General features: G+C 40.8%; 1 protein-coding gene across 1 annotated transcript in view; it reads left to right on the top strand.

Moving 5' to 3' along the window:
* The window catches only part of LOC112109688 (interleukin-1 receptor type 1-like), a 28,618-nt gene extending 15,120 nt beyond the window's left edge, over positions 1-13,498 (top strand). The window contains exons 5-8 of the mRNA XM_024204277.2: positions 5,018-5,163; positions 8,308-8,451; positions 9,500-9,664; positions 12,664-13,498. Coding sequence (XP_024060045.1) covers positions 5,018-5,163; positions 8,308-8,451; positions 9,500-9,664; positions 12,664-13,061 — 853 coding nt within the window. The 3' untranslated portion in view covers positions 13,062-13,498. The remainder of the gene's footprint in view (positions 1-5,017; positions 5,164-8,307; positions 8,452-9,499; positions 9,665-12,663) is intronic.
* The last annotated feature ends 3,741 nt before the right edge of the window (positions 13,499-17,239 follow it).

The raw sequence follows: 17,239 nt of genomic DNA, 5'->3' as shown, positions 1-17,239 counted from the left end.
CTGAGGAAAATTGTCTTGAATTTTAGTTTTACTTTATCCCCAAACTCCTTTAGATTTATAGGGTGAGTGATTTTTGTTGTATTATAGTCTCACGGGCTACAAAAATAACTAACATTCCCTGCTTACCTCTAAACCTTAGTGTCCCACATAACTGATAACTGAGGCATCAGGAGCAAATTAATTATTGTTACTTTTGCCCTAAGCAAAAATTTTCAACTTGGGTGCCTAAAAAATATAGATTCTAGGTGAGCTAATTTTCAGAGGTGTTGAATACCTGCAGTTTCCCTTGAAGTCAGCTGGAGCTGTTGGATACCCGGAAATCGCCCAAAAAACATATTAGGTGTCTAATTTCAGGCACCACAGTATGAAAATTTTGGCCTGATCATTTCTCTGCTATTTCTTGTCCTAATCCTGTCTTACCTGATTCTCTTTATTGCTTCCTCCTTACACCCTTTTGAAGGATGAGCTCCAGATGTACTTTCCTGCTGCACGTATAACACTGTGCCTCTGGAGGAGGTGATAGCTGGGATTGAACCAGAGACCTCTGTGATCTAAAAGTATTAGCTTTACTCCTTAAACTGAAGAACCAGTTTCCATAGTTCAACAGCAGCAGCAAATTCAGAAACCTCTGAACATGGGCTAACCACTAGAGGCCAGAGCCACACTGTTAGCGTGGGCTATATTAGCTGACTTTTTTTTCTTTCTATAAACGGACTCTGTAGTCAGCTTTGTGTAAGCTTGAATGATTTGCCAACTGTTGCTGATCCTGTTAACTCGCAGGAGTCTTCCCAACATGCCTCCCCGCTATCCATCAGGACCATGACAGAATGCCTGTCCACTGAGAAGCCAAAAATGCTGGATGAATGAACCACCTAGAATGATTTTGGGGGAGGGTAGAAGCAGGTATTCTTTTTCAAGTGATTGTTCACATGGATCCAGCTTTTGGTGTGCAGGCACACAAAATTGGATTCATTTGGCCAAATCAAATTCAGTTGGGACTACGCCTGTTCCCTAGGTATCCTCGTGCTCCATTACCTCACCCGTGGGAGGGGGCCAACCATCCCTCAATTCCTTTTTGCCATCGATGGCAGCAAGATGGAACTTGTGCAGAGTCAGGCTGCTTCTCTGCAACTCTGTTGTAGTTAGTGTTAGTGATTAGTTAACATAGGTGTTAAGCTAGTCCTGTTAATGTCCCTGTTGGCTTAATAAAATTCTTTTCAGTAGATAGATGGTTAGGTGCAGAACCCCCTCTCTCTCTTACCAGGACTTGAGCCACTATGGCAGAAGCTAAATCTCCAGGGTTTGACATACTTCTCCTGTGATGCTTCTACGCCATTCAATGATGGGCCCTCTTAGGTGCCTTTTTGATTTAGGTGAAGGTCATGTATCTTATTGGTACTCCACCTGCTGCTCTATGTCCAAGCAGACTCCGAAGGCTAGGTGTGACAGGATCCCCGGGGTTCAGTCTGGGACTGTGGGACAAATTTGCCCACTTAACTCTCCAGCCTGGGCTGTCTCTCACAATTCTTTGCTAGTGATAAGCAGCAAACCCCTCCAGGTGCTGTTATCACTCAGCACAACTGCATGTGGAGCCACATACCCAGCTAGATTGCATGAATGCTCCCAGAGCCACTCATGAATCACACAGAGAAAGGCACCAGCCAAATCCCCCCATCTCCCAGCCTTGTACCTCAGGAGTATACTGTCTTGCACTGCTCAAGATCCTTTCTTGAGAAATGCAAGTTTATTAATTGGTTCACCACTCCATCAATGGAAAGTGGATATACATACACCAGCTTTTGTAAATCTGATTAGATTTACCACGCGCTTCAGGCAAACTCACTGATAAAGGTAAACAGTAAAACAAGTGTATTGATTACAAAAGAGATTTTAAGTGATTAGGCAGATAGTCAGAGTGGTTACCAAAATAAAATAAAATGTAAGCACGCAGCCTACATTCTCAACCCTATTAGACTGGGTAACATCTAGATTAAGCAGTTTTTCTCATGCCACTGGATATTGCAGTTCAGAGTACACAGGTTTCACCCTTGAAACCTGGGCCAGTCTCCTCTGTTGGAGTCTTCAATCTTCTGAGTGTCCATGTTGCTTGCAGTGTAGGTGGGGGGAGAAGAAAAGGCCAAGCATGGGGTCACTGTGTCTGTTTTATACCCTTAGTCCCATGTGCTTGGAAAACACAAGTTCAGGCATGTCTGGTGGGCATTGCTGAGTCCCCAGGCAAGATTGAGCAATTCCCCTGATGTGGCCTTGTGCAAGTTAGTCATTGGATTGTAACTCCCTGGCAGGACAATGGCTGTTGATGGTTGTTGACTCACAGGGCACGTCTTCAGTACCCGCCGGATCGGCAAGTAGCGATCGATTTATCAGGGATCGATTTATCACGTCTAGTGTAGACACGATAAAATTGATCCCCGATGGGTCTGCTGTCGACTCTGGAAATCCACCGCGGCGAGAGGCGGAAGCAGAGTCAACGGGGGAGCGGCAGCGGCCGACTCGCCGCCGTCCTCACAGCCAGGTAAGTCGACCTAAAATACGCAACTTCAGCTACGCTATTCACGTAGCTGAAGTTGCGTATCTTTGGTCGACCCCCCCCCCGTAGTGTAGACCTAGCCACGCACACATGCACTACCCAGCACTTTGGAAAGTGGAGGGAGTGGTGCGCTCCATTGGGATAGCGTGGATTCATCACCCCTTTCAGTTTCAATGTTTGCAGCCACTGCCATGCTGTGTCTCCTCCCTCCATTTGTGCTGCCTTGTAGAGGCTACATTAACAACAATGTGTTAACCCTTGAGGGCTCAGTTGAGTGCTAGTTCATCATTTAGCAGTAAGGCATTCCCTGGGAAATATCCCACCCTCTGACTCCACCATCTCAACCAAGCTTCACAATCATCATTGCTGTGTACAGTATTAAATTGTTTGTTTAAAACTTATAGTGTGTGTGTGTGTGTGTGTGTGTGTGTGTGCGCACGCACGTGTATGTGTGTGTGTATGTGTGTGTATATATATATATATATATATATATATAAATATATACACACACACACACACACACACACACAATTTCTTTCTTTCCCTGGAACCTAAGCACCCCCTCCCCCCCCAATTTACATTAATTCTTATGAGGAAATTGGATTCACTTAACATCGTTTTGCTTAAAGTAGCATTTTTCAGGAACATAACTACATTAAGCGAGGAGTTACTGTACATATTTAGATGGAACAGTGGGTTTCAGCAGATCATAATCTTTCCCATGATACCTCACATGGCATGCTTATTATGAAATACCTCAATTATATACAAACAATGAATATGGGGCTTCAAGGGTGCTCCCCCGAGGTAGAGTGTCACACTAGGGTTGGCCACTAAAGTTTTTTCTTCTAGAGTACTCCACAAAAGCCATCTCAGATATGGAGAAGAAGGAAGTAGCTAAGTCTCAGTCCTCCTTAGCTAGTGCACCCCATGAGCCATGATTCCAACTCCAAGCTGCAATGCTGAGATGTCCCAGTTGTCTACTTAGATGCACATGTTGATTTCCTTGAGAAACGAACATCACTCCAAAAATGAGACATTAAGTTTCCCTCTCAAGATTCTTGGAACTGAGACAAACGAGTAAACATTAGATTTGTCTCAAGCTTGGCAGCCAGTAGCCCAATTGTCTACATGGCAAATTACTGTGTCACAAGCCAAGGTGTGAGCCATCAGCACACCAGCTTACAGCACAGTAACATCCTGTGTGGACACTGCTGCAGTGCAGTGAAAGTCTTGGAGTATGGTTTGGCATTACTAGTAAGCTTCACACACTTTATGCAGTAAGAGCTTTATATTCTCTGAACAGGATAAAACCATTCAGGAACACCCAGACTGTTCATGGCCGTCGTGGATATGTTTAGGGATCAGGCAGTAACCTCACAGAAGTTATCAAAATGGGTTTCTGGCTATGCAAGAGCACCTTATGAGTTAGCCCAGCCAGCTTAGAGCTATCTAGGCACAGCTGAGCTCATTCCACTAGAGCTCAGGTGATCTATTTCTGAAATTTATAGGGCAGCTATGTACAGTTTGGTACACACTTTACTAAAGCTGTGTCTTGTAAGAAGCTTCATTTTGGTAAGGCTGTGCTACAATCTTTTAACTAGGGCTCCTAGCACCTACCATGTAGACACAAACTGGCTATTATCTTACAGTACAGTACTGTGGTTCAAGATGTTTTGTTCACAAGGATCCCATGACCTGTCCTCCTTCCCTAATATGGAATCCTACTCCTCTGGGATTCTGTATTGGTGAAGGCACTGAGGGCCTGCTCCGCACTTTATGCTCTTGGATGAGGGAGTTGAGAGGATGCTTCGGGGACAGGCCTGGCCCCAGTGGACACTGCTGGTCAAAAGAATCTGATCTTACACGTATGGGGTGCATGAACACCAAGTGTGGAATCCATATGGACAGAACATCTCGAAGACCTACGGCTACTATAAGGTATGTAACTGTTCTTATGGGATGCCAATACAACTAAATCAGTTTGCAACCTGTCCTCATCTATCTTTTAAATTATAAAGCCATAATAGCTAAATCAGTTTTAACCAAAGCTCAGTTGGTATGGAAAATAGCTATTTTTTAAAGTGGCCAGCAACAAGTATCAGAACTGAAAATATGGAGGCACAGTACCTGACAGCAATGCCTACAGAAGTTTAAATGTTCTAATATGGGCAGTAATTCAACCAGTGTAATGTCATTGTTCCATCTGTGTAGTTTCAAACCCTTGGCTCTGGTACCTCATTTTGCTGACACTAGGCTTTGTACTATAAAGTCCTGACTCCCAATATCAATGTTTGCTCACAAGTGACCTGAACTCTACTTGCTTAATACACTCTTGAGGGTAAAAGTGAACTTTCTTGTATTTGCAGTTAAGTCTGCCTAGTCCATATTGAAATTCTAATGTATAATAATTTCTCTATCCGCTGATGTGTGTGTTTTTTTGTTTGTTTTTGTTTATTGTTATGATAGAAAACCTTCCCTGGGAGGTGGTTTTATAATTGGAGCAAGATTCAACATTTCAAAAGTGAAAAGTAAGGATTATTCTCACAAGTTTTTCTGTTGTGTTTTACATCCCTATGGCGAAGCTGTAGCATACATTGTACTAAAACAGCCAGGTAAGATATTAAATAAGTTTATAACTACAATTCTAACCTGATCATGTAATGAAAAGGAAACCGTTTAATAAAGATTCAGCTAATATCAGCCATAATTGGCTATAACTGTGTAAAGCAGCTCTGCATTAAACAGAACATGACGGGGATGTTACAATTGTATACGTATGTTAACTAAAGTATTCTACGTTCGTTCTATTACCAAATTTAATTAAACTATCAGTTTTAATAAACTTTGGACTCTATATTTCAATTCAACAGCCTTTCAGAAAATACCAATGAAATACTTTTCAGTAAAAAAATAAATTAAAACAAACTTAGAATTAGCTTATTCCAGACATGGTAGATAACTACTACAAGTTAGCACTCTTGCTGTCTTCCTTCCTCTTAAGTTGTAGCTGCCCTTGTTGCATTTACCCCTAAATTCTTACATTTGTTTAAAACATATTCCCCCTCTTCCTCCTGAATAGCTTCTTTCAAATTCACCTTTTTCCCTTTAAAACAGTATTTTCTCAGTTAATTACTTTCTTTTATACTCCATATTGCCTTATTTCAATAATGCTTCTGTTCACCTTGTTGTTAACTGAAGGCTGAAGAACCAGAAAGGAGCATTTGGGCACAAATTTTGTGGTTACTGCTTCACTTCTGAAGTAACTCCACGACCCCAGCATCTCTACTCTATTTTGTTGAGGTGTGGAGGAGGACGAGAGGATATATGTAGCAGTGGCTGCTGCTGCTCCTTTGATTCCCTCTATCCTCATCACTCCATAACAGATAGGCAGGAATTCCATGCACACGCCACTCCCCCTTTGTATGCTCTGTTTTTTGCCCCAGAGTATAGATTTTGCTTTGTTTAATGTGGAATGTGTGAAACATTAAAAGGTCCCTATTGCCAAATTCATTGTGACTCAACAGATAAGCAGTTTATGTGCTGACAAATTTAACAATTGTTTCTAGTTTTCAAAGTTGAAAAGCTGAAATGAGTACAAATGTGCATATATGGGAGTTCAGGTAACTTTAATATAAGAGAGAAAAGTTCAAATTAAGTCTCTCAAGTTTATTTAAGCAGAATTTGAGGCCAGTCTACTTTAAAATAGAATTAATTCTCAAACCTCACCTGAAAAGTAATAAGATATTGAAATCAAAACTACTGCCTATTGCAAGATGTACCTTGATAATTCAGCCAATGTCTACTACAAGGTTAATAAACAATGGCTTACATTTAAGCCTAGTTCCAGAGAAATCTGTTTTGGAGGTTATTTTTATTTTAAGATCTTGTTTACCACAGAGAGAAGTTGTGAGGATTAATTGGTTAATGTTTGGAAGACAGGTGCTATATAATCGTTCAAAAGGAGAGGCATAGAGTACCATAGTGCTCTGTCTCTTGCTAGTACACTTCTCATAAACCCTTTTTGTCAAGGTGACTGTAATGACAACCAATAGCGTAGTCCAGTGGTTCTCAACCTTTCCAGACTACTGTACCCCTTTCAGAAGTCTGATTTGTCTTGTGTACCAAAGTCTCTTAAAAACTACTTGCTTACAAAATCAGACCTAAAAATACATAGGTGTCACAGCACGCTATTACTGAAAAATTGCTTATACTTTCTCATTTTTACCATATAATTATAAAATAAATCATGATTGTCAGGTTGAGGCACACTGATGTAGTATATAGAGCAGTGTAAACAAGTCATTGTATAAAATTTTAGTTGGTATTGACTTCACTGGTGTTTTTCATGTAGCCTGTTGTAAAAGTAGACAATATCTAGATGAGCTGATGTACCCCCTGGAAGAACTCCGCGAACCCCTGGTTGAGAACCACTGGCTTAGTGTGCCATAAATGAGGGTGGAAGAGGGAGCTAGAGTTTATAAATGTATAGCAGAGTGGGGAAGCCTATAAGACTTAGAAACTGCTTTGGGCTTTGCTTTAAAGTAGTGTTTTTGAGTACAAAAGGCAAACTTGCGTTCCACAATGGATGCAACTTCATTCATGAGAATAGAGCCTACAGAGATATTGCATCTCTTTGGGACTTTTTCTGACTGTGAATCATAATCCTCCATTAATGTAACCACAGAACACAGACTGCACTAAAGTGAGACAATACAATCCTCCTACAATATAGTTCATACTACAAAATTACTACTTGTGGCTAGTCTCATTCTGTTAATATCCCAAACTATCAAAGTTTGGGTGCCTAAAGTTGTGCTCTTAAAACCATATTTAGTCACTTAAATAAACATGGGCTATTTTCTGCAGTGCTGAGTGCTAACAACTCCCACTCTAGTAATTGGGAATTTTCTGTTGTTGCTGCTTATACAGCATTAGCACTTAGAAACCTCGATCAGATTGGTCACCTACTGTGCTAGACGCAGGACAGTCATTTAGTACCTGACCATTCCTGCTCCAGTTCCAGAGAGCATATGGTGTAACAAGAGGACACATTTATGTGTTCACTTTTCTTTGTCTTCTTGTGGGATTGTCTTACTACTTACTTTTTTCTACAACCGTGTGCCACTTTTTAACAAGGGCTTGTCTACACAAAGATTTAGTTCATGACAAGTTAGGCTGTGAATCTACCTCTCATTAGCGTACAATGGATTAACTGTCCAGGTGCACCCTCCTGATGCACATTCACAGTTGGTTAGAGGGGCATTGAGCTAGTTCCATTTCAAAGAGAACTACACAGTTAATCTGCAACCAGCTACTGTGGGGTAGATTCACACCCCAGCTTGCTGCAAAATGAATATTTGTGTTGACAAGTCCTAAATCAAACTTGTATGAGAATTCTGAGTCAGTTGTCTTGTCAGAATAAACATCAGCATTTCTTTTCTGGTTGGAAAATACAATTTCTTTGCATTTGTGCAGTAACATTTTTGACTTTAAGATGTCCTCTGTTGAGACAGGACGGCATGCATTCTGGGTTTACTAGCAGGCTGGCCAATAACAGTTTTATGTTGAAACCATACAGGAAGAATCTTTAGTCTTTTCTTGTTTGCTGATTGCATGGTTTGAATCCTTAAATAAGTAGCTGGTTTTAAGAGACCAAATTGTTGGATTGTAGAAAATGTTTTGAATGTTTCTTGTTTGACACATGCTGCAGTTACAATGTATCTCTCTCCCCCTCCCCCCCCCCTTTGCTAATACAGCTCCAAACATTCAGGGTTACTTGATTGGAGGACTTGTTTCACTGGTATTTGTAATAGTTGTTGCTGTGTTTGTCTACAAGCTACTCAAGATTGACATTGTGCTTTGGTATCGGAACTCCTGCCATCCTTTTCTGAGTAAAGAAGGTATGTGTTTTCTTAAGAAAAAAGATTACAGAATTTAAAATCTGATTGGGAATGCATTCAGGAAACGATCCTGGAGTGAGAGTGATTCCATTTGGAGTTTCCCCCAAAGTGGGCGCCCTTACATTTTTGAGATGTATCATGAAAACTATTAGCATATTTTCTGATTTAGATTATGTAAAGTGCTTCAGATTTCTAAAATGGCAGATTGACTTGTATATTTGATAGCAGTGTGCTGACTGGCTGATGTACTGTATTGCTGTTTGCCTTAAAATGGCTGACAGAAGTATTCTCCACTTGTAACATCTACTCAAGCTATAGAACTACCTTTTCTTTAATTACTGTTTGGAAGAGTACTAATAAATCATATGAAAGTGCATTTTTGTAAAAGAGCGCAGAGAAAAATCCTAAGCATCTACCTGTTTTTTAAAGACAATATTTCTCAGATCTGTATTTTGGTCTGATATTCGGCTCTCTCTTATGTTCCTGGAATTTGCATTAGCAATGGGAATCCCATACACGAGAGAGCAGAATTCTGGAATTTAGATCAATCATGAGGAGATGTACCACGAGAGAAGTAAAATGTATTTAATAACTGCATTGAGGTAATTACTGGAGTTGTATAAAGTTTATTAAATCAGGCCTTACTGGAAATTTTGTTCCAGATAAATCATAAGACTCCTGATCGTTCTGAATATTGCGGGGTTTTTTTTGTTTTTTTTTTAAATTCATGTCATAAGCAGTAAACACCAGTTATGAGTAACTTGGAACTTAAATAATATGTACTTGAAACAGATAATTTGGTGATTTTGCTTTTTTTTTATTTAGTGTAGAGCAAAGACTGTTCAAAGGTAATCAATTTTACACCTTTGAATATTAAAGTCTAAAGATCTACGTGTAAAACTATTACTTCCATAAGTATAATTACTCACACTACAGTAACTTTAATTACAGGATTTGTGCCCATGGCAGTGTTGTGTGGGGAAAACTATAGTTTACTTTTTTATTAAATATGCTTTTCGGTCTTAATCATTTTGCTCACTTTGTTTAGTTTCAGATGGGAAGATCTATGATGCATATGTGCTGTATCCAAAAAACAGAGTAAGCTGCCTCTACTCACCAGATATCTTTGCACTAAAGATATTACCTGAGGTCTTAGAGAGACAGTGTGGATACAATCTCTTTATATTTGGAAGGGATGACTTACCAGGACAAGGTAAGATATATTTTTTTTTAATCGGAATTTCTATATTTTCTCTCACCAGTCTCAAAGGTGAGCTGCAATGATCCTCAAAATAGACATAAGCAAACTTGTGTGCCCCAGGCATCCTGGTTAGCGTAGGCCAGGGGTCGGCAACCTTTGGCACGCAGCTCGCTAGGGTAAGCACCCTGGCGGGCCAGGCTGGTTTGTTTACCTGCCGTGTCCGCAGGTTTGGCCGATCGCGGCTCCCACTGGCTGCGGTTCCCCGTCCCAGGCCAATGGGGGCGGCGGAAAGCGGCAGCCAGCACGTCTCTCGGCCTGCGCCGCTTCCTGCAGCCCCCATTGGCCTGGGACTGCGAACTGCGGCCAGTGGGAGCTGCGATCGGCCGAACCTGCGGACACGGCAGGTAAACAAACCGGTCTGGCCCGCCAGGGTGCTTACCCTGGTGAGCCGCGTACCAAAGGTTGATGACCCCTGGCGTGAGCAGTCTCTTTTTTTTTTTTTTTTTTTTATCCCTATTCCTCCCTCCTGTGTAATCCCATGGGTAATGTGGAAGTACTGTGCTTGGGGCTCCCATAAAGCCCTGTCTGCCTCAGCTTTTCCTCCGATCAGCTCCTAGTTCTTCCTTTAATATGTAGGTAGTTTAAGCAGCTGGGACTGGTGTGCTGATCAGAGGGAGAGGACTGGTAACAGCCTTCCTTGTCCACAGGGTCAGGGACAATGGCAGAGCAGCACTTGTGAAGGGGGGGAGTGCTATTGGCATGGCAGTCACTCTAGAGTGTCATTTCACCTCCGGCAAATGTACCTCTTTACTTTTCCACGCTGACAACTGCCCATGAAGAGTAAATAAAATCTGAATGACTCATCTGGCAATGAGGGGGGAGAGGGCGCTTAAGTGTGGCAAAATGGTGCAACTTAAAATAAAAATTATTACAAAGTAACTCTTTTGTGTCCAGTATCAGAAAAGATCAGTAAGAGATGAGAAAATGCCTGACTCTAATCCAAATATGAGCAGAACAATATGTTCTCCAAGTGCCTTTAAAAAGGGACATCCTGAGGGAATGTTTCTTCTTGCCGTATATTGCTGAAACTAAGATTCTAACATTTGGTACTGAAATTGAGGAAGGATCTTTCACTAATTGCTTTCCTGAGGAGAAGGTGGGGATAACACTGAGTTATTTGTGTATGGTCTTGTATAAGCTTTCAGCTGTACTTATGCACTATAAAATAATCAGTAAAACCGAGCTTAAAAATTGGTCTATTTATTCCAGATTGTTTAACCAAATAAGTTTCTATTGGAAGTTTGTCAAACTAACCAATATGTGCTTAGTATTGTAAAAGCAAGCTTTTTTATATGAACATGTGTAACACTGACAGACCCCGGTCGTCGGTGGGCGGGATCGAACCTGGGACCTCTGGAGCTTTATGCGTGAGCCTCTAATGCATGAGCTAAAAGCCAAGTGTCTCTTAGCTAAGGCTGTAGAGCAGACTTATTAATCTCTTTCTCTCAGTGGTCTTGGTGCCACTAGAGGGAACAGAACACCATACCCAGGTGGTGTGTGGGTTACACATACTTTTGTCTTAAGATGGAATTTTAGCAGAAGGCATTCATATTTCTGAATAAATTCTTAGTAATGCAGATAACTTATTTTTACTAGAATGAATATTTATATTGCTTGTCCTACACTAGGTCTCTGTGGCTAATGCCTTGTCTACACTACAAAGTTAAGTTGATGTAAATTAGGTCGCTGTAGAGCCACGGCAGTAATTACAGCGGTGTTCCTATCCATGCTACCCTCTTTCTGCCGGTGTTGCGCATCCTCAGCGGAAGCGCTTGCACTGACTTAAGTAGGGCAGTGTGGGGGCTGTCGGGCCCCAGCTGTGAGCCCCATGTAGGGTTGACAGCCAACAGTTGATGTAAGTAACGCAGTGTCTACACAGACACTGTGTCACTCTAACTACATCGACCTAAGTGCTATGCCTCTCATGGAGGTGGAGTTATTAGGTCAGTATAGCCTGCGACTTACATCAGCGGGAGCAACATTGTAGTATAGACACTTACACAGTCAGGTCGACATAAGCTGCTGTACGTTAACAAAACTCTGTAGTGTAGGCCAGGCCTAAGATTGGCTGGTATGCTTTTGCTGTAATTTCCTAGGACTTTCTATTCATGGTAGCAGGCCTTCTCATGGGTGGGGGTCCTCCTGTTTGAAATTTTCTTCCTTGAGCAGTCTGCAGGGCACAATTTAAGGCTCAGAGTATTTTTGCTTTAGTTTTCATAGGAATTTGGGTTTTTTTCACACTGATACTTATTCCTGATGGTCTGGTTGCAACATACTTAGTGTACCAGGGCCAGCTGCCACCCAACCACCCTTTCGTGGCCAGCAGGTGCCTCTGCAGCGTCCTGCCTTGGTTTTCCTCTTCTTCAGGGCTTCTTCAGCAAACTCCGTGCAGTCTCGTTCAATCACAGCCCTTCTTGGGTCTGGGCCTTTTTATTAAATTATCAAAGTTCTTAGAACAATCACAATACAATCTCCCCCCCGGCTTAAGCTGGGAACAGCCCCTCTTCCCTCAGGAACTGTGCCTTCCTCAGGGACCACTGCAGGAGACCCCTCCCCCCATAGCTTCCCTCTGCAGGAGCCCCTTCCCTGCAGCTTCCTGATGCCTTTTACCCTGGGATCACTTGATTCAACTCAGGTGTGGCTTGTCCTGTAATCAGGGCTGGCTTAGCCGCAGGCTCTATAGCACAGGGGCAAGCAATCCTGTTACATGTATTAATATACTAATGACATTTGGTAGCTGTATCTAAAGATATGTATGGAATTATTTTTTTTTTAAAACAATGCCAACTTTTTACAGCTACAGGTGTAATATCAATGAATAATATGGCATAAGGAGACAAGTAAGACATCTTTGTTTCTGAAAACTAAACAGCCACAAAATGAAAGTAATAAACATTGCATAAGCTTTTGCAGGAGTAAAAAAACCTTTCTCTGCTTTTCTTTGTTTACAGCTGTGGTCAATGTCACTGATGAAAAAATCAACCAAAGCAGAAGAGTGATAATTGTGTTAGTACCAGAATCATCCTGTTATAGTGTGTTAGAAGATACCTCTGAACAGCAACTGGCTGTGTACAATGCTCTTATCCGTGATGGAATTAAAGTTATTCTAATTGAACTGGATAAAATAAAGGACTATACGAACATGCCAGAATCGATCAAATATATTAAGCAAAAGCATGGGGCCATCAGATGGAAAGGGGACTTCACAGAGAAATCTCATTCAGCAAGTACAAAATTCTGGAAAAATGTACGATACCAAATGCCACCCAGACAAACTGTGTCTCCCTCAGAACTACAGTTACTACAAACAGCCTTTAATTCTCCACATACAATAACGTTAGAAAGATGACACCCAAGTTCAGTTTTAACAGCTGTGAGCAGCTCACTTCAACTGCTTTTTAAATGGTTGGTTGTAGGATACCCATATGTGTTATACACTGGCCATCTCATTTGGAGGCTTACAGGATTAAAACCTCCACAACATCATCATGGACAGATTTGAAAAACTGATTGATCATCCATTCCCCTGAGCAGATCAACAGAACACTCTGAAGCATTGTTTTAATATTGCAGTGGCCTGTAACAAGAACTGCAGGACTTCTTGAAGAAATACACTTTTTGTAAGGAAAACGAAAAGCATTTTTTGCACTTTTAAAGACATCTTTTTTTCTAAATAGAAAAAGCATGACAATGAAGGAAATAGTGTTGTTATATCCTGACTTTTATATGATGGGTTTAGGTCTGGAAAACTGTAGTTTTGAATGAAACAATTAAAACTCTAGTTCATTCATGTGTTGCAATCTATTAATTATGGACTTATTCAATCCACTACAAGAAGAATCCTTATATTACATCATGTGGTATCGTCCAAGGGGAGAGGTGAGAGGGAGACCTAAGACAAGAAGGGGACCTTGTACTGGCCCGTTAAAGAATTGAACCTTTTTTCAGCGTTACTTTCTAGAGCAACTCTTGCAGTAGCTGATTCTGTAAGGCGAGAAACATTTTTATTATAAACCAATGTTTTCAATCTTAACTTCAAAAAAATCCTCTTGGGGCTGAAGCTTATAATGTTTGCTCTTTGCATTTTTTAATGTTTAAGGAAAATCTACTCAGATGATTGAGTTAACTGATAAGTATACATGTACATTATCCCACTCCGAACAAAAATCAGATTTTTTGCACACCGTCAACTCAATTGGCCAAATATTAAAGTGTCATTTGTAACTGGCTGTTTTTAATTCATCATGTACACAACGTAATTGCTGAACTATTGTGCTACACTTGAGTTTTTGTATGTAGATAGTAGTGTAGTTTGAAATCTGTGGAGCTGTACAAATGTCCTAGTACACATTCCAAAGTGGAGCAGCTAGGATTTTCTCTCTCCTTTGTTTTTGAGGGGAACCTTCCTGCCCTCCAAAAACCTGTTAACATAGCATTAAGGTTGTAAATTTAAAGAATAAGGAGATACAGAAATTAATTTTCCCATGGCAATATTAAATTGCTCACATTTTACATATTGTATATTTAGATATACATTTTAAGTCATTAGATTTAATGTTGTGTGCAATTTTGGAGTCTTGTTGCTTGACTACTAAAAATGGACTGTGTACACATTGTCAGACAGATGTTTTGAAAACCCCTGATCTCTGAATTTTCTTGAATTGATGCTCAAATATTTCCATGAAAATCTATAAATTACTCAGGCTTGAGTTAAATATTTTCATATACTGATTACAGTATGATCATTCTGACATTCCTTGCTTTAAAACTGTCCATTAACTATATTTTGTCGAGGATCAGGATACCAATTCTGTAGACGATGCCAAGCTTTATTGTTGACCTACTTTAGAAAAAATGGGTAAACTTGCACCTCTTGAAGGGTTAATTTCTGTACAAAGCATTAACCCTTCGTTTTGACTAATATGATGATGATGATGGTGATGATTGATGATGAATTAAGTAATTGCAAGTGGTGATATGGGCAACACTTGTTTTTCTGGGTTCTATTTCCAGTTCTGCCACTGGCCTACTGTGTGAATGTGGGCAAGTCACTTCCCTTCTCTGTCCCTCAGTTTCCCAAAGAGTCAAATGGCAATAATACTTGCCTCTTTTGTAAAGTGCTTGGAGATCTACTGAGGAAAAGTGCGGGATAAGCTAGGTATTTTAAATTTGAATATGTATTGTATCATAAAAGATACATCAGAAACTACAGTGGTATATTTTGTCCCTATTAAAGTTATATTGAATTTATTTTTCTTTGTACTGTCCACTAGATTTTAATGTATAACTTCCAGTTTTGGAAAGCTTTCAAAATTTGGTAAAAATACATGACAATGCAGAAGATTGAACTTGTTGGCAGAAGTCAAGGGTAGCATTTGCTTCTCCCAATAGTGAACTGAGTCTATAATCATGCAGATGACATGGGAACCTTCATGATTGCATTTCCTATTTTTGTGTTTAAACTGACAACCTAAGCAATACATTTATGTAGTCTTGCCCTTAGTTTTTATTGTTATGCAATGTCATGCGTGTCTTCACATAATCATTCTTTCTGTCTGTACTACATTCCTTCAACTCCTGTCTTACTGTGCCTTTGGTCTCCTACCACTCAAGTTCCAGTGCTTTTCAAGACCACAGGCTATTCTTGGAACAGTGTCCTTGTTAGCCTGTCAGACTGCCTCATTTTCCAATCCCTTCTGTAAGGCAGCTACTACAGTGACAGCTGGGTAGGAATTTTCATTCAGCCTCTCTGGGGAGGGGTGTGTGAGTTTAGCTTTGGAATCTGAAAAGAGAGCAGAAGTCCAGTCTGACTCCTAAACCCTCTCTGTTTCTTTGAAGGCTACTGGCTTTATTTTGTCCCAGTGTCTTTTCTGCAGCCCCTTTTGTTTCCTTCATGATTCACAGAGATTTCCAAGGCTTTTCCCCATGTCTGTGGCTGGCTCTCCTACCAAAGTAAACACCACTTCCCTGGGTACTATCCTACAGTAGAATTGTCCACTTACCACAGACTGGTCTGACTACTTTCTACTGTGTCCTCTCAAGGACTTGTGATAAAAACAGTAGATACAATGTCCAATCTAAAATTCACCTAAGGCTATGTCTAAACTGCACTTTCGCTGGTAAAACTTTTGTTGGTCAGGGTGTGGAAAAAAACACACCCCTGACCGACAAAAGTTTTACTGACAAAAAGCGCCCCCTGGTTGAGGGTGGTTTTATTTTGTCAGCAGGAGAGCTTTCTCCTACTGCCAAAGAGTGGTTACACGGCATACCTTACAGTGCCACTGTAAGGTGTGCAGTGTAGACATAGCCTTAGTTTCTGCCTAAGGATCACAAATGTTTTTCTGCAGGCCTGTGTCAAAATCCAAGGCAGCCTATTTTGCTCAGACAGAGAGAAGAGCGATTCACTTTGCTTTCTCTCTGGCTGGCTTCACCTGCTTCATCTTCCAGTTCTAAGTATGTACAGGCAGTCCTCGGACTTACGACACAATAGATTCCTGAAAATTGTGTCGCAAGTCAAAACGTCATAACTCGGAACCGCAATCCACACCATTGCGGGACCGAGCGTTAAAGTAGAAAGAAACGTCGTAAGTCGAATTAGGGTGTCAGTTCTGAAATTTAAGTGCTGTTTGTTGTAAGTTGAACGTCATAAAGTCGAGGACTGCCTCTACTCTCAGCCCAGGTGGAAACACTCCCTCTGAGTGGCAGGGCAGATAACACCTCTGTAGTTCCTTTGACATTAACTAACACCTTCCTGACAAAACAACAAACAAAACCTAAATACTTAAAAGTAATGTCATACTCAAATATTGTGGGGATGGAGTTATAAATGTTTAAATGTGAATAACTGTCTCATATTCTAGTTACTTTCCTGTTCATTCGGTGTTGGACAAAAGACAAGCTTAAGACAGTAAGAATGCTGAGCCAGGGACACTTTCGGGTGTGAAATGCTATACTCATGTTGTTATAGTCCCTTTAATTTTCAACAAGGTACATATTTAGGGATAATGTGGCCTGGGATAATGGAATTTTGGATAACTGATATTCTTCTAATCGAGGCTAAACTGCATTAATATTGAAAAATTCTGTTGTCTAGACGTGAGGAATATCAGCCAATTGTAGGATGGACCAAATAAGCAATAGAAGTTGGTGGTTAAAACTGGTATGTACAGTACCTGTATTATTTGATAACTTTGATAAAATGGTCAGTGCAGTAGGGACTTGGCCATAAAGACTCCATTCAGTTTTTGGGATCTTAGATTTCACTTTTTTTTCTGACATCTACAAATCCAAGTGCTAGACAGTATTAATGAGTCCCCATAAAAGGTACTGTAGTAATGATCAAAAGACACTTCTCTCCTTTAATGTAATTCAATAGAGGAGTTAGAGCCGGCCCTGCTGGCTTCTAGATTTTTTTGCTGCCCCAAGCAAAAAAATTTTTGGCTGCCCCCCCATCCCAGCCCTGGGCTCCTCGCCGCCCCCCCCCCACCCGCACCCCCCTGCCGCCCAAACCCTGGGCTCTCACCCCCC

The sequence above is a fragment of the Terrapene carolina genome, unplaced genomic scaffold (assembly GCF_002925995.2).
Source record: "Terrapene carolina triunguis isolate 2854851 unplaced genomic scaffold, T_m_triunguis-2.0 Scaffold21, whole genome shotgun sequence".
Classification (NCBI taxonomy): domain Eukaryota; kingdom Metazoa; phylum Chordata; order Testudines; family Emydidae; genus Terrapene; species Terrapene triunguis.
The sequence above is the reverse complement of the archived record's forward strand: the minus strand, read 5'-3'. Positions and strand labels throughout refer to the sequence as shown.